Source organism: Tympanuchus pallidicinctus, unplaced genomic scaffold (assembly GCF_026119805.1).
Source record: "Tympanuchus pallidicinctus isolate F22 unplaced genomic scaffold, pur_lepc_1.0 scaffold35, whole genome shotgun sequence".
In the NCBI taxonomy this organism is placed as follows: domain Eukaryota; kingdom Metazoa; phylum Chordata; class Aves; order Galliformes; family Phasianidae; genus Tympanuchus; species Tympanuchus pallidicinctus.
Window position 1 is genome coordinate 1714699 of NW_026294753.1, and position 25223 is coordinate 1739921.

General features: G+C 45.5%; 2 protein-coding genes across 6 annotated transcripts in view; one reads left to right on the top strand and one right to left on the bottom strand.

Moving 5' to 3' along the window:
- Positions 1–2901, top strand: part of LUZP1 (leucine zipper protein 1) — a 35110-nt gene extending 32209 nt beyond the window's left edge. For all 4 annotated transcript variants that reach the window (XM_052699171.1, XM_052699174.1, XM_052699172.1 and 1 more), the window contains exon 4: positions 212–2901. In XM_052699171.1, the coding sequence (XP_052555131.1) occupies positions 212–250 (39 nt within the window). In that variant the 3' untranslated portion in view covers positions 251–2901. The remainder of the gene's footprint in view (positions 1–211) is intronic.
- A 1739-nt stretch (positions 2902–4640) lies between these two features.
- KDM1A (lysine demethylase 1A) overlaps positions 4641–25223 on the bottom strand; it is a 29706-nt gene continuing 9123 nt past the window's right edge. For both annotated transcript variants that reach the window (XM_052699179.1, XM_052699178.1), the window contains 17 exons: positions 23063–23196; positions 21393–21471; positions 20626–20718; positions 19682–19788; positions 18269–18350; positions 17855–17949; positions 16094–16236; positions 15483–15573; positions 14443–14577; positions 13888–13961; positions 13504–13615; positions 13028–13160; positions 12096–12283; positions 11562–11676; positions 10409–10536; positions 8557–8703; positions 4641–7916 (listed from right to left, as the gene is read on the bottom strand). In XM_052699179.1, coding sequence (XP_052555139.1) covers positions 7731–7916; positions 8557–8703; positions 10409–10536; positions 11562–11676; positions 12096–12283; positions 13028–13160; positions 13504–13615; positions 13888–13961; positions 14443–14577; positions 15483–15573; positions 16094–16236; positions 17855–17949; positions 18269–18350; positions 19682–19788; positions 20626–20718; positions 21393–21471; positions 23063–23196 — 2042 coding nt within the window. In that variant the 3' untranslated portion in view covers positions 4641–7730. The remainder of the gene's footprint in view (positions 7917–8556; positions 8704–10408; positions 10537–11561; positions 11677–12095; positions 12284–13027; positions 13161–13503; positions 13616–13887; positions 13962–14442; positions 14578–15482; positions 15574–16093; positions 16237–17854; positions 17950–18268; positions 18351–19681; positions 19789–20625; positions 20719–21392; positions 21472–23062; positions 23197–25223) is intronic.

A 25223-nucleotide genomic window follows, 5' to 3' on the forward strand; every position in this document is an offset into this window, starting at 1 on the left:
GGGCAGGGATGGGTCGGTTTGCCTTGGGCTCATTCCATTGTAAACCCTGAGAGAGCTGATGCCTTCCAGACTGCTCCTGCCACTGTCCTCCCCCCACGGCCCCACCACAGGCCCATGGTCCCAATGGGGGTGGGACGTGAGGGTGATCACAGTGCCTGTCCCCACAGCCCCCAGGTCCTGGCAGGCTGTGATGCTGTGGCTTCTCTTGCAGGGTGCTTCCCGTGTTGGCCGGCCAACGTCCCGGAGATGAGCTGCGCTCCCTTCCACCAAACCAACACTGCATCACAGAGCGAGAGACAGGACTGTACTGAGCTCACGGGTGTCACATCTGTTTGTAACCTCTCCAGAAGCTTCAGCCAGCCAGAAAACAGTTTTCTGACACCATTTGTGAGATACAAGAGCTTTACCAGTGAATTTTTTCCCTCGTTGCTGAAGAGGCAGCTGCAGAGACTTTGCTCAGGGGACTCCCACTTCTCACCTCTGTACCTGCAATCCTCACCTTCTCCATAGGACACAGCTCTGTCTCCATATGAAAAACACTGACTTGTGTACCAGCCATGATTTCAAACAGAACAAAGGTACTCCTTGGACCAGAGAGAACTTCTCACCGATCACCCACGTACAGATGAGATGCAGGAGGTGTCCTGTGACTGCAGCTGGGATGGCCGTCCTACGCAGTGCTCAGCTCCTCCAGGAGCCCACGATCTCCACTGCACACCACACCTTCCTCAGGTCACAACTCACCCCACGCCTGCATTCCTGTCTGTAGGTGGGAGAAAAGCAATCTCTGGTTGTTTGACCCGCTAACAGGGCGGGAGGGCAGAACAGCTTCCTCCCCTTGTGCTGTGCATGATCTGCTGATAGCAGCTGAGCTCTGATGCTCAGTGATCACTGCAGCAGCCCCACAGCAGTGCACACAGCAGCAAATGTGCTCCTGGTTTGGCCTAGGAGGGGCTTTTCACCCACAGCTTTATGGCTGTCGTGCTGGCTCTGAGCCCCTGAGATCCAAGGGATGCTGAAAGGAGGGCTTTTCTTCTGGTTGGAGAAGCAGGATATCCTTATTCCTTCCAAAAAGAGGGAAAACAGCAGGACTGGACCCCAGACTGAGCTCCAGGATGGCCGTGGAGCAGCCCCAAACTGCTCCCCCCCTCCTCAAGAGCCCCCACCCGGGACCCACGTCAGGGGCTGCAGAGTTCTGTTCCCTTCTCAGTGCCACTGATGTCAGATGGCAGCAGTGCTGGGGTCACCCCTCAGCTCCACACACCCATAAGGCGAGGGGGCTGCATGTCAAACCACTGCAGCTCTGTGCCCCCCTCCCTCCCACCATGGGCTGTTCCTGGGGCTGGGCTGCACTACCACCAACCCCTCCCATGAAGGTGCTTCAATGGCATTATTTTATTTTTTTTTAATTAGTTTTTTTTTTTTTTTTAATAAAGATTGGCTGGAGGAGGAAAAAGGTTATTGGGGGGGGGGGAAGTTCCCAGTTTCCTCTTGGCAGTTTTAGATGTTATCTCAAATCTGTGTTTTTTAGCATTGCAGTTTATTCTGTTCGAGATGTGTCCATGCGTCAGGTTGCCTCAGGAGGCAAAAAGACAACGCTTTTAAATGAGTCCTGCAGCAGCTCCAGTCACCCTAAATTATATTAAATTATATCACATGCTTTCTCCCACTGCTCTGTGGGGTGGGAGAGAAAGACTGCGTGCAGCTGCTGCCGTAACAAAGCAGCCCCAAACCCACCAAGAGAACTGAGAGAAATGGGAACTCTGCGGTTCAATGCAGATTGTGCTGCATTTCTCCTCCCCCCACTGCAACGCTGGTCCTGCAGTGCTGAAAATTGGTGGCGTTCCACCGTCTGAGAGCAGGGAGGAGCAGGAGGGCAACACGGCACGGAGGGAAAGGAGGAGCCTGAAGGGGAGGAGGGCTGGGAGCAGCTGCTGTGCGGCTGTTCCCCATTGCCAGCCCCGCGTTTTGCAGCGCAGATCTCCAGCTCTGAATAAACGTGGTGCCACCCAACCTCATTCTGCCACAGTTCAGTCCGAGAAGGAAAACCTCAAGTTCGAGAGAGGGGTTCTGCCCCGTCATGGCGAGTGCAATAGGAGCTGATTGTATTGCTAGAGCGATGACTTCAGGAAACACGATGTCTTCTGACTCAAATTGCACACTTTTTTCTTTTGTGTTTTGGTTTTTTTGTTTTGTTTTTTTTTTTTGGAACGGCTGTAAAATAGTGTATGTGTAAATATTGCCATCACGGAAGAAATATTTGTAATTTTAGCATATAAATATAACGGGCTTTTAGAGGACCTGAGGCCACGAGGCTCATTCCAAAGGTGTAAATGTATTTGCTGCGTCTGCGCTCCTTGGTCAGAGTAAAGGAGGCACTGCAGTGTCCCCACTGCACTCTGATGGAGCCCCATCCCCACACACAGCCACCAGCTCTGCGAGAGGACAGAGGGGGTGCAGGGCTGCTCCCAGTGCTGGGGATGGAGCAACAACCACACAGACATTGCAGTACAGCCCTCAGCTCTGCCCCTCGCACAGCACGGGGGCTCCCAGCCGTTCTTTGCTGCTGCAGCTGATGGAAAGGATCCGGGTAGGGGAGGGGACGGTGCTGGGGCTGCATGGAATGTATTTTTAAAGAGGAAAAAAATATATATATAATTATCTATTTTTTTGTATTTGCGGACATAGATTTGGGCTGGGGCAGCTTAGTTAGAGGGCAATAATGCAATAAATGTTTTCATAACCACAGAGCCAGGGGAGCAGCTCTGCCCCTGCTCACCTCTCCCCGTCCCAGTGCTCGCAGTCTGCATGCCACATGTAACCACACTTCTCTGCATGTCTCTCCTGACTCGAACGCTGTCAGCTCTACAGTATATAACCAATAAAACTCTTCTCTTTTTACTTGTCTGGTGTGGTACATCCAGCCCCACGCAGTGCCATCTCTTGCAGCACCACCTGCAGCCAAACCAAATCCTTCCCCGTGTCTGTTACCATCGCAGCACCCATCACCCACACTGCCCACCTTGGCCAGAGAGAGGTGGCTGATTTGCCAGGCATGGGCACAGCACCCACTGTGAGATGTGAGCACACAGTATGGAATAACAGGTACCTGCTGCACTGCTCTGCTCAGCCATGAAGCTTCACTGCTGCATCATTTTCAGTCAGCCACATCTCCTTGTTTTGGTGGCTTTGCCTTCCTTCTGCCTGCAAACAAATGACGGAATGCAACTTGCACTGCATTGCAATCCTAACCCCAGTGCAATGCAGTACGACTCCAACCCTCTCATTATCCCAGCTGCAAACCATTGGCCTTAGCCAACCTGGTGAGAAGGCTGCTCATGTAGTGCTGCTCCCAGCCTCCTCCCACACTGCTGTGTTCCTGGTTCTCCTCCCAGGGTCCCTGAGCAGCCACTCTCCTGGATCTGAGCACTGCCTTCAGGTTGGAGTTCTGGCACTGCAACCAAAGCAGCGCTGTCCTGACGTGCACAGGAAGCTGGCAGCTCCCTTTTTCTGTCCTTGCCCACAGATCTGCTGACACATCACTACCACCACCCTCATGCCAGTCCATCCCAGGACTGCATTCCTTCCCAAGCCAAGCTGCTCCCTTAAATGCTCCCATCCCACGGGATGAGTTCTGGGCTCACTTCTCCTGGCACAGTGCAGGCTGTCTGTTACATTCCCTCTTAGAGTCCTCCTGTCCGTTTCTCAGCAGACATCTCTCCATGCTGTTACCAAAGTACTTTTACTCCAGGCCATGCAGCCCTCCTTGCCCTTTGGCACATGCGCAGTGTGCAATACAGGAGTCCCAGCTTTCATGCTCTCTGTTCTCAACTCCAAGCAGTTCCAGTCATTCTGCAGAGCTGCCATCAACTGATGGGAACAAAGCAAGTATACGGTGCACCCCGTGGCTTCTCACTCTCCTTTGGTAACATCAATTTCTGGGAAGAGTAACTATTGGAATCAACACCACCCCTAAAAAGAATTTGCAGCGTACAAATAAGCCGAATTGGAGTTAAGCCACCCTCCTTTATGGGGCACTTTGTGATTTGAAGCTGCCAGATAAAGCGAGCAGCCTGGTGACCGCGGTGCCCTCTGCTGAGCCTTCAGACGTATGGCAGGAGACCTGGAAAGGTTCACAGTGAAAAAAGAAACCACAACACCCCCAGAAAGGTTATTTCTTTTCCCTACGTTTATAATCCAAATGCTGAGGCAACAAAATGGAGAGGCCATGCTCTGTGATCACTTCTCAGTGCAGGCAGGACCATGGCAAGCATCCTCAGTTCCATACAGATGAGCACAGAGACCCTGAGCTAACAGCTGCTTATTGCAAAATAGATGCTGGCACCTGTCCCAAGCTCAGATATCCAGAGGATCAACACCTTCTTGCCCATTTCCCCATCCAAAAAGCACAACCAAGTGAGCACGTGCATTCACTCAGCACCCAGAGCTCTGCTGTGGGTTTCTGGGGTCCTTCACCCTACAGAACGCCCCGAGCTGGAAGGATCCATGGGGTTCACTGAGTCCAAGCCCTGATCCCACACCTCAGAGTCAAGCAGTGCACCTTCTTCAGCACAGAAGGTTCAACTAGAAAGACCTCCCCTCCTCCCCCCCAAAAAAAAGAAAAAAAACAACCCAAAAAACACAGCACCAATCAGTTTTATTCTCAGAAATACAGTTCACGTACCCATGGAGCGAGAAGTGGGGAGTCCCTGAGAACAGATGGGGAGCAATGCAGACAGAGGGTGCAGCCAATCTCCATCGCATTCATTTGGGACAGAGCCTGGCTGCCTTCAATCCCAACCTGGGAAGTGAGGGCAGCAGCTGGAAGGAGACCACGCCACGGGGAAGGATGCTGAGAGGGAGAAGATCTGGTGATTCATTCAACTGCAAAACTTTCTGCTCTTCAGCAGGTCGTAGGTGGTGGGAAAATGGCAAAGGGAGCACTTAAACAGGACCAGCCATCACAGGTGGTACCAAAGGTCCACCAAATCAGGTAAAAAGAGCAGAGCAGAAAGCTCCTGAATTGGAATGGAAGCCACCACCAGAGGGAGGTGGCAGTCAGTCCCTGGAGAAGCTGCAGGTGAAGAGCTGCTGAGTGCTGGGAGTCACAGCACTCAGGAACACACGTGCTGCAAGGAGCAGAGAGCTCCTGCTTCTGGATGAGGGATGGAAGTTGCACTGCACAGCCTGGCAGGGCTGAACCTCAACACGAGGTCAGCCCACACTGGGCCACCTGATCCAGGTCTGCAAAACTTCAGCTGGCCATAGGATAACAGCGTTCTTCCCTATGCTTCCTTCACCCCAGCAACCCCCCAGGACACAACCAAAAAACAAAGGGAGCAGGTTGGGACCTCCACCTTCACCCAACCACTGCTCTACTTTGGCTGCAATCAGTGCTACTGACCACGGGCAGCTGGGCCGTGCAGGGAGCACATCTGTGCCTGTGCTGATCCCCAAATGCTCCTAAAAGCCTGAAGTACATGGAGCTGATCACTTCTAAAGCAAAGGCAATGTGTGAAAGGAAGTCTGTTCACATGTGAATGTCTCAAATTACTGTGCATTTAAGGGGATTTGGTCCACTGAATAATCTAAGTCTCCACCAGAATGATCATAAATAGGAGAACACCGACTCTGAGAATAACATCAGTTATGTGATGTGGCTTGATATCTGGAAAATACAGCCTGGTTTTGCTGAGGACTATTTTAGTTCCCAGTGAACCAGAAGAGCCTGTCTGAGTTTTTGGCACTGCTGAAGTGGGAAGACAGTCCTCAGCACTACCACAATCCTACAGCCACAGCACTGCCAGCAATCCTATGGATACAGAGACCCACAGAAGCTCAAAGCCACGTTACAGAGCACACCACCTGATCCTCAGGTCCACTTCCCACCTTCCATCACAACAGCTGAGAAAACAGATCCGCTACTGATGGATTTTAGAGGCTTGTCACACTGTCATCACAGAATTTCTCTCAGTAGTATTCATCACCACGAGGGCAGTGAGATGCTGGAACAGGCTGCCCAGTGAGGCTGCGAATGCCCCCTCCTTGGGAGGGCTGAAGGCCAGGCTGGATGGGGCTGTGAGCAACCTGGGCTAGAGGGAGGTGTCCCTGCCTACAGCAGGGGGTTGGAACCAGATGATCTTAAAGGTCCCTTCCAACCCAAACCATTCTAGGATTCTATCCCAGGTAGGCTTTTACCTAAACAGAAGGGGGAAGCCTTAAGTCTCAAATAAGCCTGTGCCCTCTGAAGCTTCCCTTGGACACTGCTCCTTTGTGCCCTGCTGGACTTCCAGCTCCTAACCAAGCAGCACCAAGTCCTCTCATCTCCTGGAAGGGAAAGCAAGGATGACCAGCTCTGATTTATCCCACTGTCCCTCCATTCTCAGTGCCTGCCAGAAGCTCTGCCTATGAAGATAGCAGATACAATCAGAAGGAAAAGTGATCTCCAGCTTGAAGATTGAGGCACAAGAAAACAGTAGAAGCAACATCATCAAGACTGAAAGCCTGCAGACAAAACCAACACAGCTATAAATAAATGGGGGCTGCGGTCGCGTTTGTCTGTGCATCACCTTCAGGAATAAGGTGAGCAGTGACACTGCTGAGGGAAGAGCAGGAAATGGTGGGTGCCAATCCACCAGAGGAACAGAAGGTGGGACAGATCACACATGTACACACAGAGCATCAGAGAGAACAAAGACTGAAAAAAGGGGAAGCAGAAAAGTGTGAAAGGTCACAGAGATGTCAGTAAGCTCTACGAAGACAGATGAGAAAAGTTCAGAGAAGAAAAACACAGTGCTAACTAGAGATAGGGGAGAGAAGGCCCTAAGTGATTAAATAAGAGCACTCTGCACAATGAGAATGTTCTTGTGCACTGGGTGAGAAAGAAGGAAAACAAAGAAAAGCAGCCAAGTCAAAGTCACTTTAAAGATAACCTGGCAGCTGCAACAGTGTCTCCCCAACCCAGCAGAAAGGAAAGTGTTTCCCTTTGGGCTTTGAAAGAATGGGGTAAAAACCCAGCAGGCACAGCCCAGCTGCAGCACATACCGAGCCTGAGATGAAGTCCTTCACAAGCTTACTGCCTGGGCAGTTCTGCTTCTATATAAACAAATACAAGTGATTTTTCCTAGCTTTTAACTTCGGAATGTCCAGTTTGGGTCATTTCTTCTGTTGAAAATATTTACCACTGCAGCATGCTTGGCACACTTTGGAGGGGTGCGATGCGCTGCTACTGGGAGGGAAACGGTCGCACCAAATCCTCAAATGCTGGGGAGGAATAAAATTGGTCAAAAATATTATTCTTCAGAACAAAATTAAGCAGAAGTGTTTCCACAAATTCTACACTAAGCTACAGTTCGTAGAAGCCAACTTCTAAAGGGCCTTTTCTGCAGTTACTGGATTGTAAATACATGAATAGGTAGAATAAAACCCTCTAAAACTCCAACTATGAGCTTGACTTCCAGAAAGCACCCACAGAGTCAAAAGAAACCTCCTTGCCCAATTTGGTAGTAAAGAATTCTGTACATGCTGACACTTGAAACAGCTTTTTGAGGCTTTTGTCAAGGGTTGCCAAGCCAACTGGCTTCTATAAGGCCATTCTAACACAGCAACTTATGGCCAAGTCCCTTCAGCAGATGCTCTGAACAAACTACACAAACGTCTTCATCCCAAGCTGTTCACCCAGCAGCAGCTCTGTGGCTTTGTTAGTCCTCTTCTGATCCCTCCTCATTCCCTTAGATGCTGGTAGCTTGTTGTGTGGGCACCCCAGGTGTAGGCTGGCGGGGCAAAGTATACATGGCCCCAAGAAATTGGTCTGCAATGCGCCCTGCTTCTCTCAGTCCACTCAGCAAAGCACCATGCACAGTGGCAGGGTAGTTGCGAATCGTGTGCTCTCCTGCAAAAAACAGGCGAGGAATGGGCTGCAAAGAGGAACAGAGAACACAGTGATGACTGCTGCACAGATTCAGTTCCACGTTTGTCAAAAGCAAAGCGACAAAGTGCTGTTACTTATCGTTGTATCAAAGCAAACACATTGGCAGAACTCGACTTCAAAAGCACTACTTGGAGGAGCTGATAGAGATTTGCCTCCTAGATGTATGCTGAAATAGGATTTCAGTGCTGTATCTACAATTCTATGGCCACATTTACATACATGTCAAGAACAAATGACCACGTCTGACACTAGAACATGAACTCTGGGACAATGTGCAAAAGAGAGCTTCAGCAATTCACGTACATTGGAGCATTTTGATCTCACAAAAAGTAGGACAACAATTTTGTCCTATATACTCCATAGAAAATCATGTTATCAATAGCTATGTTTATTAGATACCTGTACCACCATAAGAACCACCTCAGTAAAGCAAAGCCCTACAGTCCCTTCTGCTTTTGCTTTCAAGACTTCATCTTCCCAAAGAACCAGAGATGTCTTGGGTCTTCACTGTGCTGGCTCCCAGTCTGGGAGACAATTTCTGCTTTCTCTCCTCTGGACTTCACCTTTACAGAAACAAATCCATCATATTTTGACACATTTCTACGTAGAACTGAGAAATACCTCACCTGTGGAGCACCTGGAATGGCTGGCCCTGGAGTAATTGGTTGAGCCATCAAGTCATAGTCATTTCCAGAAGATCCAGCTGCTACATAGGAGTACGAGCCCCGGGCCCACGGATCAGCACGCCAACGGGAGACCACAGTCTCTTTGGGCTGAGAAAAGAGAAGCTTCAGTTGCTGACACAGTTCATGTTCTGTAGTTAGTACAAAATAGAAAAGATGCAAAGTGAAGGACAAAAGCGAGGGAGACAGAGGGAGACAGAGGGAGACAGAGGGAGACAGAGGGAGACAGAGGGAGACAGAGGGAGACAGAGGGAGACAGAGGGAGACAGAGGGAGACAGAGGGAGACAGAGGGAGACAGAGGGAGACAGAGGGAGACAGAGGGAGACAGAGGGAGACAGAGGGAGACAGAGGGAGACAGAGGGAGACAGAGGGAGACAGAGGGAGACAGAGGGAGACAGAGGGAGACAGAGGGAGACAGAGGGAGACAGAGGGAGACAGAGGGAGACAGAGGGAGACAGAGGGAGACAGAGGGAGACAGAGGGAGACAGAGGGAGACAGAGGGAGACAGAGGGAGACAGAGGGAGACAGAGGGAGACAGAGGGAGACAGAGGGAGACAGAGGGAGACAGAGGGAGACAGAGGGAGACAGAGGGAGACAGAGGGAGACAGAGGGAGACAGAGGGAGACAGAGGGAGACAGAGGGAGACAGAGGGAGACAGAGGGAGACAGAGGGAGACAGAGGGAGACAGAGGGAGACAGAGGGAGACAGAGGGAGACAGAGGGAGACAGAGGGAGACAGAGGGAGACAGAGGGAGACAGAGGGAGACAGAGGGAGACAGAGGGAGACAGAGGGAGACAGAGGGAGACAGAGGGAGACAGAGGGAGACAGAGGGAGACAGAGGGAGACAGAGGGAGACAGAGGGAGACAGAGGGAGACAGAGGGAGACAGAGGGAGACAGAGGGAGACAGAGGGAGACAGAGGGAGACAGAGGGAGACAGAGGGAGACAGAGGGAGACAGAGGGAGACAGAGGGACACAGAGGGAGACAGAGGGAGACAGAGGGAGACAGAGGGACACAGAGGGACACAGAGGGACACAGAGGGACACAGAGGGACACAGAGGGACACAGAGGGACACAGAGGGACACAGAGGGACACAGAGGGACACAGAGGGACACAGAGGGACACAGAGGGACACAGATAGGGGCTGTTCATCCTGGAGGCTGAAGGCTCTGGGCCTCAATGCTGAAAGGGGACCCACAGTAAAGGTGCAGGTTACATTTATTTTAGGGAAATGAAAACCCAGCCAGAAAGAGAGAAGACAACACTAACAAGAAAAAGCACAGCAAGGAGGAGGATGGATTACATTCCAGAGAAGTGCTGTTGTATTGGTTTAACTTCTCTACTTCTCCACTTTGACAGATGTACTTGCACAGCAAGTTCTGCATTCTATACAGCTCATCAGACAGCACAGAGGAGAGTGTGGTGTATCCAGACTGCTGAATGGCATCCAGCAAATCAACACCACTAAGTGCTTACCACACATAAGCTGCCAAACTATAAACAAGTTAAATAAACGTGCACTTGAGAGAACTCAGCACAACTGAGAGCTGCTTCTTCCTTTGGATGATTGACCACCATGCAGCAAACAGCAGAAGGCTGAGGATGTAAAGCCACTTTCAATAACAGTTCTACAGTTACCCTACAATAAGGGAAACACATGGAACCTACTCCTTACCAGAAATACTGCTCATGCCTCCCAGCACTTGGTCTGTCAACTGGTGCATCAAAGTTACCATCCACTTTTTATGCTATTGCAGGATACAGGCATCTCAGTGGAGGCTATCTGCACTAACCTGTGGCACAGCACTGCTGCCAAATATGCCTTTGAGGATGGCGAGGCATCGTCCAACAATGACATCATCACTGATATTTTCCATGATTCCTGCTGCTTCTCCTGCTACCAAGGCCAACAAAATGGGTGCTAACCAGAGAGCAAGAGGGTGGGAGAGAGAAGAATAAGTGAGTTATTGAAATCCTCACATTTCAACCAGACGAGTCTGACTTATCTGCAGCTAAACCACAAAGCTAAAAAAAGCCCAACAAATTCAACAGGTAACAATATTTCTCAATCATTCCCTACCATGTTGAATTATCAGGATGAAAACAGATGAATACACACTATGGTAACACTTGGCATTATCAAGAAAACTGATGAATTGAAAACCAGCATGTAGAAGAGGGGAAAGGATTTATTTTGGAGAAGACATTGACATTTACACTAGGGTTTAACAGTTATCTGTGCTACACGCTCCAGGTAACTCAAAATCTTCCAAACAATCAAACAGAAAAAAGAGAATCTGTGATAAAATTTCACTAAGATTCAGCACAACAGCTCACCTGTACACATTCTTTTCACTTCCAATGCACAGAGATTGAAACAATCTCAACCTGAGCCAAAAGGAGGAGTAGAAAACCATCCAGAAAAAGAGCAATTTGAGAAGAATTCAGATAGCAACACGTGTTATGATGCTTCTAAGTTTCTTGTTTCTGGATTGATAATTTTCTCCCCAGTTTGTTCTCTAAGCTAAAGAAGTCTCTCACCAAAAGCTTTCACTACAGGAATACAACACACAACAGAAATAAATGACTGCAGCATCACAAAGTCAGTCAGTTCTACTTTATTCCATCCTGATATCATTTTATCTCTCACCTATGTATCCACAAAAAAATGCAATTAACTTTTCCCCTTTCAGCCATCTGACCCAATGGGAAGCAAAGTAATTTCAGTAATTTCACAGATGTAGCCTCAAACTCAGCACTGATGAGCCCATACTTATCCATGTTCTGTCCTAATTTATTGCAACTCTCTGCTTCTATTTGCCTTCCTACAAATACTCCTTCTCATATTCACGTGTGAAAAATAACAGCACCTGTAGGAGTGCTCTTTTCTGGATCTGAATCTATACAAACAAGAAACTGGCAGAAGTAGACATGCAGCACAAATACCTTTGTACAGGTTCCAAAACAAGAAAAGCTCCCCTCTGCTTGCAGTAGTGCTACCAACGTGACCAAACAAATTGACACTCGGATCCCAGAAGACACGATCAAAACACAACACAACCTGGAAGCAAAGAATCAATAAAATCAGGGGGGGGAAAAATCAAAATCAAAATAAAGGCATTTCCATTAATTGACTTTCATCACTGAAAAAGTGCAGGAAGGAAAATCTGGAGATATACACATGCAAGCATGTACCTTTACTGGTTTCATAGGTTAATACCCATCCTATCACATTATTTGTTTGCTGCTTACCAAGCTGTGCTAAACATACTGTGTCAATCTACTGCTGAAATGTAACCAGTTAAAAAAAATCACCCAGGATACAAAAAAGAAGCCTTTACAGTTCTTCAGATAATTGTCACCACCAAAGCCTAGCAAAGGAGGAACAGAAGAAACATTCTCCTTCCGTCCACCACAACCATTTCAGATTCCACCCATCACAACCCCCACCCCACTGCAGTTCCTTCAACTAGGGCTGACCTTGTTAAGGTTGCCAAATCCCATACGTTGCACAGCTGAAGTTTTCCACTCGGGGAGAGGTGGCACAAACTGTACTGCTGGAGGCTGCTGCTTCAGGACTCCCAAGGGAAGGGTACACAGCACTGCATCACATTTATAAATGAAAGTCTGGCTGGTAGATCGAGTGTTTACAGCAATCACTTCACAGCCTGGAAAAGGAAGTGAAAAACTGTCATTCAACAGGTGAGGCAAGAGGCCTTATAAAGGCCCCAGCGTTGGGTTAACAAAAATTTAGAAGACTATCTTAAAAGCACAGCCACAGCAGGAACTGTTTAGGTTACAGAGAAAACCTTACCAAGCTTAAGCTAACTTCTAGGCAAGCAAAAATAACTGAGCACACAGTGCAAATACCAAAACGTGCAACTGATAGAGCATCCAAGAAGGACCACAGTGGGATAAGCCTAAAGGTTCACAATATTTAAATACATGCATATCTACACAGCCAGTAGGGATGTGCTTCTCACTGAGTCACTTTCTCACTGAGTTTCCCCAAGATTAATGCACTCAAGAACAGCATTCCTTCTACGTGGATCTTACATCCAGAGTTCTAACAGCACAGCCTGTGCTATCTTCAGCAAAGTCCTCCTGCTCCAAAATTTCAGTTACAACAGCGTGAAGAGACTGGAGGATGAATGTGAACCTCTTCATTGGTAACTGCAGCTGAAAATGGTGGAGTCAAGCCAGCCACAGAAAGAAGCAAAACCCAATAAAGATTTATGAATCTGTTAAAGCTTCCTACATAACCTATCACAATAAGAAACGTGGCTTTTTCTCACTTAAAACTTAAGATAGGTGCATTCCATGAGATCCATCCCCTTCCAGAAGAGCTGAGCTGTAATTTATTTCATTGTTCTCCCTCAGAGCAGTTGTTATCATGAGGTGGCTTCACATACCTGAAGCTGTATAGCGAACCTGCCGAACTGCTGTGTTCAACTTAATATCCAACCCCTCTGCCAAGGCCACAGGCACGCAGGAATAGCCATTCCTCACCGTCAGGTGGCTGCCTGTGAATTCAAAGTCATCGTCCTAAAAGTGAAGACACAGGAAAGTCTGTGTTTGTAACAGTCACATCACTCCATGGAGAATAATCTGCAACTCCGTAGAGCTGCAAATGTTTCCAACAAACAGAATGAGCCTAATAGATTGTAAAGCCTATGATACTAACCAAGTAGTAACTATAAAAAGTTTTAGGAGACAGGATTATTAGAGGTTGTTTCAACATTCAGAGAAAGCTTCCTGGAATTTCATCAGGGAATGACAACATCTAAGAGATCAGCATTTGCATTAAAGCAGATAGCACTCAAGAGTTTTGGGAATGAAATGGATTTTGAAGTACATTGCAAAACAAATACATTAATGAATTAGCTACCTGGTCCCAGTGCTTCAGTGAAAGTGTAGAGAGAGGTGTAGCATTAGCAAATTCCAGGTTTGCAAAATGCCAGTCAAGTATTTGCCTATCCCTTGAAGACAGATAAACATCACTGGAAGAGAATATGAGACAGAAGACATTTAGCCTGTTGGAGCAGGGCGTTGTGAACACGTTGCTTTGGAAAATGTATTCGATCAGTTCTTCCTCAGTGGGAGAAAAAGAACCAACACCACAAAGCAAATGCCAAAACCAAACTCAGCCAAGTCACGTTTGCAAAGAAGAGTATAATGCTGTAAGGAAATACTATTTCCCTTCAGAAATACAGTGATATATGAATAATGCTCTGCTCTCCTCGATACTCATCTTTAACACTCCTATCCTTACCTTGGAGGATTGGCCTCAAGTTCCTGCAGCTTCTCTTCCAGCTTCCCTTGCGTTTCTGCCAATTCATCATACTCCTAAACACAATAAAAGTTCATGTTAAGCTCAGCTCATGTTCAAAAGGACTGAGAGGTATTGCATGGCATCCTGCTGATCTGGCTCCAAGAGAAATAACAGCAAGACTCGTGGGTTTCTGTGAAACCTAAATCCAGTTCTTCATTTTTCCAACATTTAATTCAGCATACTGTACTCTCTTGCTGTTTCTTACACAAAGCCTAGGCCACACTGCAGGAAAAGAGCTGCTAAATGCTCTCTGATACGATCTAACATAGGTAGCTAAATCCAAACCTTCAACATGTTAATACTCTCCACCTTAACTGAGATATTAAATACAGCCTTGTCATCAACTTATCAACCCAGAGTTACAATCTCTCACATTCTGAAAGAGTGTCAGAACTGAGTGAGAGTTGTGGAAACATTTAGATGATATTATTTTACTTGGCTGGGGAAGTTTTCAGAGATCACTGAATTGAGTGTTGCATGTATGCCATCCATTACCTTGCAAAGTGCAGTCAGATCTCTGTGTTTACTCTTCACAAGGAACTCTGCTGTAATATCCCGAGGTGGCTTCACTTCTGATGCTTCCTTATACTGCTGGTGGAGCTCTTTAATCTTCTCTTTCAAATTTACCATCTTTTTAAGAGGAAGTGGGAAAAAGAAAGAAACAGGGCTAGACAGATTTCATGAGTGACTGTCTAAAATGGATAATTTGAGGTGAATATACCACTGCACCAAAGATGCCCAGATGTTACTTACATGCCATTCTACACCCACAGAATCACAATAAATGTCACCAACTCCAGAAGAACGTGGCTTAAGCACAACATCAGTGACTTCTGACTAAAAGCCTTGCTAATGAAAAATAAGAATCAGCTGTCCTCAGACATTTCTTCATTTGAGAAACCCTGGAGATCTAAAGGCCGCCCTACCACAACTAAGTGGGACTCCAGAGACAGCCTGGAACACCATTCCTACATTAATATCACAGATTTGATTATCCTTTCCCCCAAACTCAGCATTCAAAGGGTTTTCACAGTTACACGGCCACTGCTGTTCCCTCTCTAACAGCTCCAACAAAAGCTATGAGATAACACTGGTTGATCATGTGCTCTCTTTCTTTTCCTAGATTCATGTTTTACCTCTTCTACCTATTCTCCCGCACTTCTATTTGTACATGGGGACAAAGTTCTCTTACAGAAAAGAGAAAGAAAGCCTACTCAACTTGCATGGTAGCTTTCAAATCCCTTTAAAAGAATCTTCTACTGCACTACTGCTCATGTCTTTTGATATTAAAAAAAAATCAGGTACTTTCCCTTATTATTTCTGAAGAAGTTTTTGAAGCTTAGAAAAGCAGCATGAATTAAAATAGCTCTTCAGGCCTCATTTGTCATAGCAGTGATACCTGGCAATCCTTAGAACAGCTGGCTTTTTTAAGAACAGTATTAATAGCAACTGTTTTGTGGTGCTGTTTGGGTTTTCTTTGGAGAAACATAGTGGTAACTTCCTGTTCTAAACATCATCATTGGACAAAATCTGACCTTGTTAAGAAGATCTTTCAATTCCTCCTGTGTTTTCACAATTTTTTTCCAGTGTTCAATCTGCTCATCCTTCACGTGTTTCTCCTGCAGTCTGGAAGAGGCAACAAGTAAGAGTCAGCTCAGTATAAAATCCCAGCAGTATTGAAAAAGCTCATTATTACAATCTAGGTGCAATGCATAAAAGCACACAGGATGCTTTAAGAAAACACCTATGAATTTTCTTGTTGCTGCATACAAGTATCTGCAAATGAAGGACACCTGACCAGCTGAAATGCAAGCCTGACATTATCTAGCATTATTAAAAGGTCTATTACAAAAGCACTACCTTTCCAGTAGAATAAGTGGGCAGTAAGCACATCCCCTGCACAGTAAGTTAATTATCCACTATCTGTTACTGAAGCAGTGACCCTCAGGAAGCACTCAAGAAAAGATGTTTGCTACTTTAGAAGTCTTTGGCATATTTTGCTTCAATAAATAGGAAATACAAGAAGCACAAACAAGAAGCTAGAGCCATCCATTGAGTGTGCACTGCTAACCCTAGGAGCCTCATAACCTATTTTTTTAGTCCTCCATAAATACAAAATTCTATGGTGAAGAGTGAAGTCACTTACTGTATGACAACCTCCAGAGCCTGACCTAGGGAGACAGGCTTATTATTGAGAACATTAAAATCCAGCTGATGACTGAGATAAGAGGTGGCTTCCAACAGACGATTGAATTCTTGCTCCACCATTTCATCTTTCTCTTTCGGAACCTACAAACCAAAAGAACAAACTTTGTTCTTAATATTCTATTCACAAATAAAAGAAAATCTAGGTCACCATAGCTCTGAGCTTCAGAGATACAGAGTGGAGCGGCAGAGAGAAAGTTTTAGAAGACTGTCTTTCCCAGTGCAGCCTGAACTCAAGGCACCTCATAACTAACGTTCAAAATGCTACAGTTCCTCCAATCAATGCTAGTCAGAACTTGGCATGCTTCCACAGAGCACATCTCAGTGAAAAGCAATTAAAGGACTTGCTATTATTGAGCTAAACAGACCTTCCAGAGGCACAGGGAGTAAGATTCCACTGAACACTTTGATTCCATAACACTTGTTCTGAATGAGGAGCAGTAAGGTAACTCTCCTGAAGTCTGAAATACTAAGAAGCTGCTGATAATGATTCAATTCCATGATTCCATTCAACATCTTCATTAGTGACAGGTAGAGCATGCCCTCAGTAATTTCACAGATAATACAAAGCTGAGAAGAGTGGCTGATACACTATTATGGTCCTGCTGCCATCCAGAGGGACTCTGACAGGCTGACAGGGAACCTCAGGACATTCAGCAAGGAGAAGCTGAAGTCCCACATTTGGGGAGGACCAGGTGTTTGGGCATGCTATGGGCCAACCAGCTGGGAAGCAGCTTTGCAGGAAAGGACCCAAGCATCCTGGCAGACAGCAAGGCGAACATGAGTTAGCAGTGCAATGCAACACATTTAACAGTCTGTAACTGGGATGCATTGGCAAAGTACTGCCAGTAGGTCAAAGGAAGTGATCCTTCCCTCTGCTGAGCACTGGTAAGGCATCACTGGGAGATACCATGTCCAGCTCTGGATGTCCCTGAACAAGGGAGCTGCTGGAGAGAGAGCAATGAAAGGCCAAGATGAGTGAGGGACTGGAGCATCTCTCCTGCGAAGAATGGCTGAGGAAGCCAGATTGTTCAGTCTGGAGAAGAGGCTCAGGGCAGGATTCTGTTGATAACAATAAATTCCTGAAGAGAGGGTGCAAAGAGGACAGAGCCCAGTTCTTGACAACGGCAGCCAGGACAAGAGGCAATGGGCACAAAGTGCATCGTGAGACATTCTGTCTGAGCATCAGGAAACATTTCTGTGCCATGCAGGTGAGTGAGTAACGGAACACGCTGCCCAGAGAAGGTGTGGAGGCTCCTCCTCGGAGGCATTCACAAGCTGTCTGGACACTCCTGGGCAAGCAGCTCTGGGCATCCCTGCTGGAACAGGGGCGACTGGGCCAGATGGCCTGGACAGGTCCCATCCAAGCTTAACCATGCTGTGACTGCGCAAAGGGAAAGACTCAGCACAGCAGGCAATTCTTTCAAAGAGGGAGTGAGGTGTCAACTGCCTGAGGAAAAAAATCAGCTACCTTGGGAGGAACAAACAGGAGCTTAGCTTCCATACAAGATCTGAAATCTCAAATAAAAACCTGTATGGAAGAAACAGGTTTTAGAAGCCTACAGATAAGCCTGAAGTAGACAGGCATGTTCACTACTCCCTCTCTCTCTTCCTAGATGCTGCTTTGTGCTACATCTGCTAATAAATACACTGGAGATACTATTTATTTTTAAAAGATTTACGGAACCAGCATCAGACTTACAGCTTGTCCATTTGCTTCATACAGTGGGCATTTCTGTTTGATCTTAGCCAGCTCCATGTTCACTTGTTTGCTGACCACAGCCATGGGATTTCCTCCTGGAAAACATTTTTTGGAGTTAGAGTACTCCTGAGATGTCTATCTCAATTAATTAAGGATTTCACACTAAAAGTATTTTAGAGACAAAAAAAAAACAGCTTCCACAGCTACTTCAGGAGCTTCTGAAGATTATGAAAATCCACTGACACAAAATGGTAACTACTGAAGAGGCCAAACCAGAACGTCTCGTTCTCAATAATCAAACACACACAATTACTTTGGCCAGGAAAGGGAACGGTGTAAAGCCTCCTATTTTTTTAATATGGTGAATATGAACTTTCTCTCCCCCCCAGTTCCTTCTTATTTTGTAAAACTCACCAAGTCCTGTTACCACCATTGCTCCCAAATCAGCCACGTAGTTCCCTTTACGAAAAGTAGCGACTCTTCCTCCCACTCGGTCCTTTTAAAACACAACAGATTACAGCTCAGGTAACGTTCAGGTATCACATCTTACTTAAAAGTCATCACAAACTTGACTTGACATAGGCTCAGCATTCTCACAGGCAAAGGTTCAGGGAACAGAATGTAGATTCCTTTTCATAAAGAAGCTCTGCAAATTAATTTTGGCAAATAATTTGCCTAAATTAAAGGATAAAACATTAAAATTGCATTAATTAAAAAGAAGCCCATGTAGATTTGGACAAATTTAGGACTTACTGTGACTGTAAGAAAAATCCTTCATTGCCCACAGGCAGATTACATTATATTTTACACTATATATTGCCTCCTACTACTTCCTACCACAATAAATCCAGTACTGGAAACGATTTGTCTGTGCATAAGAGAAATAATTTTAGTGTTAGAAAAGGCCATTGGGCAGTTTTTCAACTATTCTCCTCGGCAGACACAGCTATAAACCCAGAAGACAACCACAAATCAGCAGCCCACGTTGGAAAGGGGAAAAAAAAAGGTTTTGATTCTTGATATGTTAACTTAAGAGTGACGATTCTCTTCCTGCCATATTAAATACAGGAGTGGAAAAACAAACAAACAAACCAAAAGAAAACCATAATTAAAAGACCCCTTTTCCTACTCCCAGTGCATCTAGCAGGATGCTACTCAAGAGAAAGATCAATGAATGTGGTGCAAACATCCCATGCTACTCATTCACACAACACTGTATGTTTCAGCCAACCAGCAGCCCAGGCTGCCCGGAGCCACATCCAGCCTGGCCTTGAATGCCTCCAGGGATGGGGCATCCACAGCCTCCTTGGGCAACCTGTGCCAGTGCCTCACCACCCTCTGTGAAATCAAGCTCTATACAACTTTACAATATAAGAAGACTTAAGCACATGGTAATAAACAAGGAAAGATTAATGCAGAATACAAAAGCAAGAAAAATTTTTTGCCTGACTACAATCTGCAATTCCAGACAATGATTCTGACCTATGGACGAGCTCTTGAGATGCAGACTTGCATTCTACTTTCCAGTATATCAGTTCTTAATCACTAAATACCTGTTTTTAATCACCAAATGAAGGATTCCAGGCATTACTGGTGGTGCACCTCACTGGGCACTCCTCCCTGACAAAGCATTCTCATCCATTCCCAATGAGAGCAGATATTGTTCCCAGTGAGACAAGATCAGAACTCCAGTGCACCCCGGCTGGCTGCCAAGTTGCACCCACCTGTGGGCACACTGCAGAGATGCTTCCAGTCACTGTGTCAAGTGCACCAATGCCCTCCTGCTTATGATTCAGTATCAAAGTAAAACAGCACAGAAATTCATACCCTGGCTTCCAGAACTGTGACATCCATGCCAAAACTCTGCAACTGGCGAGCTGCTGCCAACCCAGACACACCAGACCCAATGATGATCACCTTCCCAGTCTTCTTGGCTAAACAATGGAAAGAACAAAATAAGTTATAAGATGTGGAAGTGAACCACAACGTGAGCAGCTGTGTCTAAGATACCAGGAATGAAAAACAGCTTCCTTCTCATCGCCAGTTCAGACAACACAAACTTCTTACAATTAACCACAGAGAAAACTGAAGTATGTACGTAAGTAATATGATAACAGCAAAACAAAACACATTCTTAATGAGAATTAAAATTTGGCCAACAGTTTATCTGTGAAGAAAGGTAAGGAATTCTCGTAGAGGGAAACTGCTTGAAGAATCTGATTCTTATTCATTACAGTGAGATAATATATCACAGCTTTATTTCCTCCAGACCCAAAAGAATAAAACCTGGAAAGCTTTGGAGCTGGATCAGTATTCACCAGCATCTTTCACTCATCCCTTACAATACAGGAACACTTACCCACGGTTAAGACTCGAGAAGTTTCTGATCATTGAAGTCAGTTATCACAGGATCAATAAAAACTCATACACTACTGCTAGGTTAGAGGTGAGGAACAGTTGACATAAAATCTCTTCTAATGAAGGTGCATTTCATTTCCTCTGTGATCACCTCCCATCAGTCATTAATTGGGAACCTGTCAACTGCCACTATGCTTTCTGTAAGTTTCATTCTGCCACAGCTTTACAGTGATTTTGCCCACTTAAGAGTGCTTAACTGAATGCATCAATGGCTTTGCAGCCTTTACTACTGTCAAAGTACCAGAATCCTAAAAATAACAGAGGTGCTCCAAGCTTTGCCCTAGTAAATTGTACAGTAATAAACAGAAACAAAAAGAAACCCTGCAACTAGAAACAGCTTTCAAGTTCCTTACTTGGAAGAGGCTTCACTCTCTTGTAGATGCCAAAGTTGATCAGCCCATGCCGCTCCAGATAGCTGTGCACCCTGTGAACGAGCACCGTATCACCTGCAAAATTGTCACCATTTGAAGTTATTTGTATGTTCAGCAGCACAGAGCTAACAGCACTCACTGCTGCTCTACTGAGAAATACACCCTCCTGAAGGATATTTCTGAAGCCAATATCTTTCTGGAAAGCACAAATTGTTTTCCATGCCGTACAGCAGTTACAAATGTTGCCTGAGAAGTAGTACAGAACATAAAGTGCTCCTATTTATCTCTTCTCTTTATGTAGCATAGGACACCGCCTCGACTGAAATTTAGCAGTAACTCCTTGCTCTTGTATTGCCTTCTTTTGTTACGGCCACTGAGTGATGCAACTTCTTAAAGCTCATGAATGAGAAACTCTCAGACCTTCAAACCCCCATGAAGTCGTAGCAAACCTTAACAGCTGCAGGTGAATTCACTTGCAAGAAACTTCTTTACCAACTCATCTACTTACCAACTGATGTGAATTCCGCTATAGATAGATTTCTTTACTAAGGGAACAAACTCTTACCAACTCCTAACATGAGCATGCTGCAATACGCTGCTTTGTAGCTGAATGTTCATCATGCATTCACTCCACACTAACAGAAGGACTTATCTGAAGTCCTCTCTTGATTTGGAAGAGCTTTTTCCCAAAACAGAAAAACAGCAACAATACATACAGTACGGTCTTGGCAGGAAAAGACTCGACTTACTATTGTAAGGTGCTTCTAATTGCTGGATAGTTGCCTCAAATGTCAACTGAATCTTTGGGTTATCCAACCAGAGCTGCAGCTGTTAAACAGTAAGACACATTAGTAAGCAATACAAAGGAGGTGTTTTCCATGTGTTTGTAACCAAATACTGATAGGAGAGTAAATGCTGTAACAGTCACTCTCCGCAGTGCTACATCCATTACAAGAAGCTTCACCTTCCAGCATTCTTTAATGAACAATGCAATCCATTTTACTCTCCTATACCATTTAAAGTACCATTAAATGTCAATGCATCAAATTAGTGACCTCCTAATCACACATAAAAGAAAAACACACATGGAAAGATGGCTTACAGACACAGCTTGCATGGCAATACAATGTGCCATATTTCAACTAGGCATGCAATATGAGCCCGCATCTGACTTTGCTGCATCAAATTTTGCATGGTCTTTGTAAAGGCTATAGAAGTAATTGCTATCTAATGAAGTCTATTGATCACCTAACCCATCTTTACTAAGACAATACCATGGAATACACTGCCCATGTACACACAGGGAGTAGAGCTGAAGGGGTGGAAGGGACCTGAACTGAGCCCAATTGTCTGAGCACTGCAGGGCTGATCAAAAGTAAAAGCCTACAATTAAAAGGCATTATCCACAGTTAGGAGAGTTACACTCCAAAAACAAAGCTGAGTTTATATATAAACATCTTGCTGTGCAACACGTAGCTCACACAGCATATCCACACCATTTTACATTCCAAAACTAGTGATTTCCTTGTGTATTTCCTTGGGTTTTTCTCTACCATTACAAACTGAAATGTCTCAGCTCCTCACTGATAACATACAATGGATATCACACAAGCATGGCAAAGAGGAAAGAATTTCCATATAATTCGGGAGGCCGACTGTGGCAAATTCACCTTTAGTAGATTCTGCTTATTTCCAAGTAATTTTTGACATTCTTTTTGATCGTGGAACAAACCACTTCATTCACAGTGCTTCATGCCACTTCTATACCACTCAATTCTAAGATTTCATTCTCAGCTGGAAGAATTCAAAGCCAACAATCTGTTTTTACATCCAATCTCTGTGTACATATACATACAATTAATTACTTATTCACATTAGTTTACTGTTACTTCAAGTGAATTTCAACTGTGTTACTCCTCAGCTGGGGAAGATCCACTCAGGCCCTCTTTAGAAAGGAAATCCTGCCTAGAAAGTCCTATATGCAGCAACAGAACATTAAGTAAAAAGCAATACAAGGTGAGAGTTTTTGCCTTATTTATGCAATAATATATCATGTTTTCAAGTGTTCTACAGAGATAGTTTTAATCTGCATGCTAACACTAGAACATGTGTACCAATTTTCTACTTGTTCCCTTAAAAAAGCTGCATTGGCAGAATCATCACAGTTTTGAGGTTGTTAATGACTTTTGAATACTGCAGATACCACACAAATTATTACACAGCTTCAGAGCACAGCTTTAACCAAGAATTGGGTAACTTGTTCCTTAGAGCACGCCAGGATGCGAGAAATGAAACACCACCATCACAAAAGCAAAGATCTACTACTAATGATATGACAGTAACCACCAAAACTGGTTGCAAGATACTGGTACAAAAGTGGCCTACATCTCTGTGATCAATACTGTTACAATTCACTTACGGTGCGGTTCCTGATGTACAGAAACACCTTCTGAGTCTGCTGTGGCCCACTGATTATATCAGGGAAGCAGGCAGCTTCTTGAGATGTCATACGGTCATGTGGAAGTCTACTCTGGAAAGCTGCACCCTCCACACCTACAATAAAAAAACAAGTTGTCTACAAGCACTGCAATGGAACTGCTACAGGAGTGTTTTTGGCCCTGCACTTCCTAGTGAATGCACACAGAGCAGCCACGAGGTGACACAGTGGCTAATTTCAGGACAGGCTTTTGCTTACTCTTTATTTCTGGAAGGCATGCAGCTTTCCAAGTCAACAGTTCTTTGGATTACAGGCATCATCTGGGGCTACAAAACAGCTGCACTACTGCAAAGAGCCATCTGAGCAACAAGGAGGGCAGCAGAATGCAAATCCAGCAGAACATCTGTAGAGCACAACTGCTTCAGTGCTGCCCTTCATCTGAGCAGCTCCCACTTTGTCAGAGTAGGAGAAACACTTTGGAGCCATTCCAAACCAAAAGGCCCATGCCTTATGAGCACAATGCCCCCTCTCACCTGCTTTCCAAGGGTGACATTTGCACTGAGCTTCTCCTCCTCAAGGTAGAGGACTCTGCCTTAGCTTCTCCTTTTCCATTTTTACATACCCATAATATGCACTGCAATGAAATGCAATGCTACTTACACTACTCCAACAGCCCTCCCTAGCTCATGTACAGCAGGTTTGGGTCTCTTCCTTAGAAAGGCTCCGTGTGTAAAAGAGCAATGTTAAACAGGGGATATTGAGAACACTTTGTTCATAAAGGCACCCAAATACTTACAGGGAACTCCTCATGCAGCTACGTGCCCCACATGCCTCAACCTCATTAGGACATTATATAAAGCAGCAAACCAAGGCACAGCTGTAGGAAGTGCTACAGCACCAAGGGAGCGCAGAGAGGGAACCCTGCAGGCATGGCAAGGAGAACAAAACACTGAGATGTCACATTTGAGCACTATGAACCTCAGATGTCCTAGGAGCTGACTTGAGAATAAGATAGAAGTGAGGTCTCAAAAGATACAAAGCAATGCACCCCAAGGAAGGGAAGAACACGGGTAATGCAGCAAGGTTAAGACTATGTGCTGAAAGTGGAATTGTTGAAAACTGTAACTGTATCAAAAAACATATAAGCTTGCAGCATGTGTCCCACTAACAAAGATGCTTCTTTTTGAGCCTGAAGTCCACATGCATGTGGTGCTGTCCTGGGGAAAAGCAGGAATTCTCTTTGTTCTGGTGCAGCCATGCACAGCTTCCGAGCATTTCTTACAAGAAAAAAAATTAAGGAAGAGAATAGTTGTGAAAAAAAAATAAATAAATCCATTCATAAGCAAAGATTAGAAGATCTAACTGCGTGATGGGCAACAGGAAAGAAAACTCTCTGACTGCTTACAAGAAATTGCAAGACGAAATTAAAACCAGAGTCTATAGAGCTCTGCAAGGAAGTAAAGTGGAATTAATACTAGGAAACACTGAGACACCAATAATGCTTCTGGACAGCAATGGTCTGCAATGGGGAAGAAACACAGCAGAGCTAGCTTCATCTCCTCCAGTAACACGCAGCTCTGGGCCCTTCAGCTGCCTGTCTCTCCAATCCTGTACCAAACACACTACAAATGGACATCTACAAATGCATGTATGTGCTGAACCCCGTGCTCCTACCACGACACAACAGGCAAAGCGAAGTCACAGCTCTGACAGCGCCGTGCAGGACGGCACAGCTCCACGCTGAGCGCTGGCAGAGGCTCAGCAGCACAACGGGCACAGATTGGCCACAAACTGAGAACCACCAGCTCCCCCTATGAGCTCCTGCCAAAGTGAGTGGGCATTCCCAGGGTACTTTTTAGGAAACTCTGCCTGCCATGCAGTGACAGCCAGCAGAGAACTCCAACATACAGGTTTTTCAAGCAGTATGGCAGCTTTTTTGGGGAGCTTTGTGTTTGTAACCGGAATACCAGAGAAACTCCTGCTCAAGACAGCCTCAAGAAGAGCCCCACAGCGGTTCCTCTGCTGCTTGTATTTATTAAGGCCACACCTCTTACAACCCAAACTTCAAAACCACTCCAGATGAGCATTGTTATCCTTTACACTACCAAAAAATAATAATAAAAAAAAAAAGCCACAAGATTTG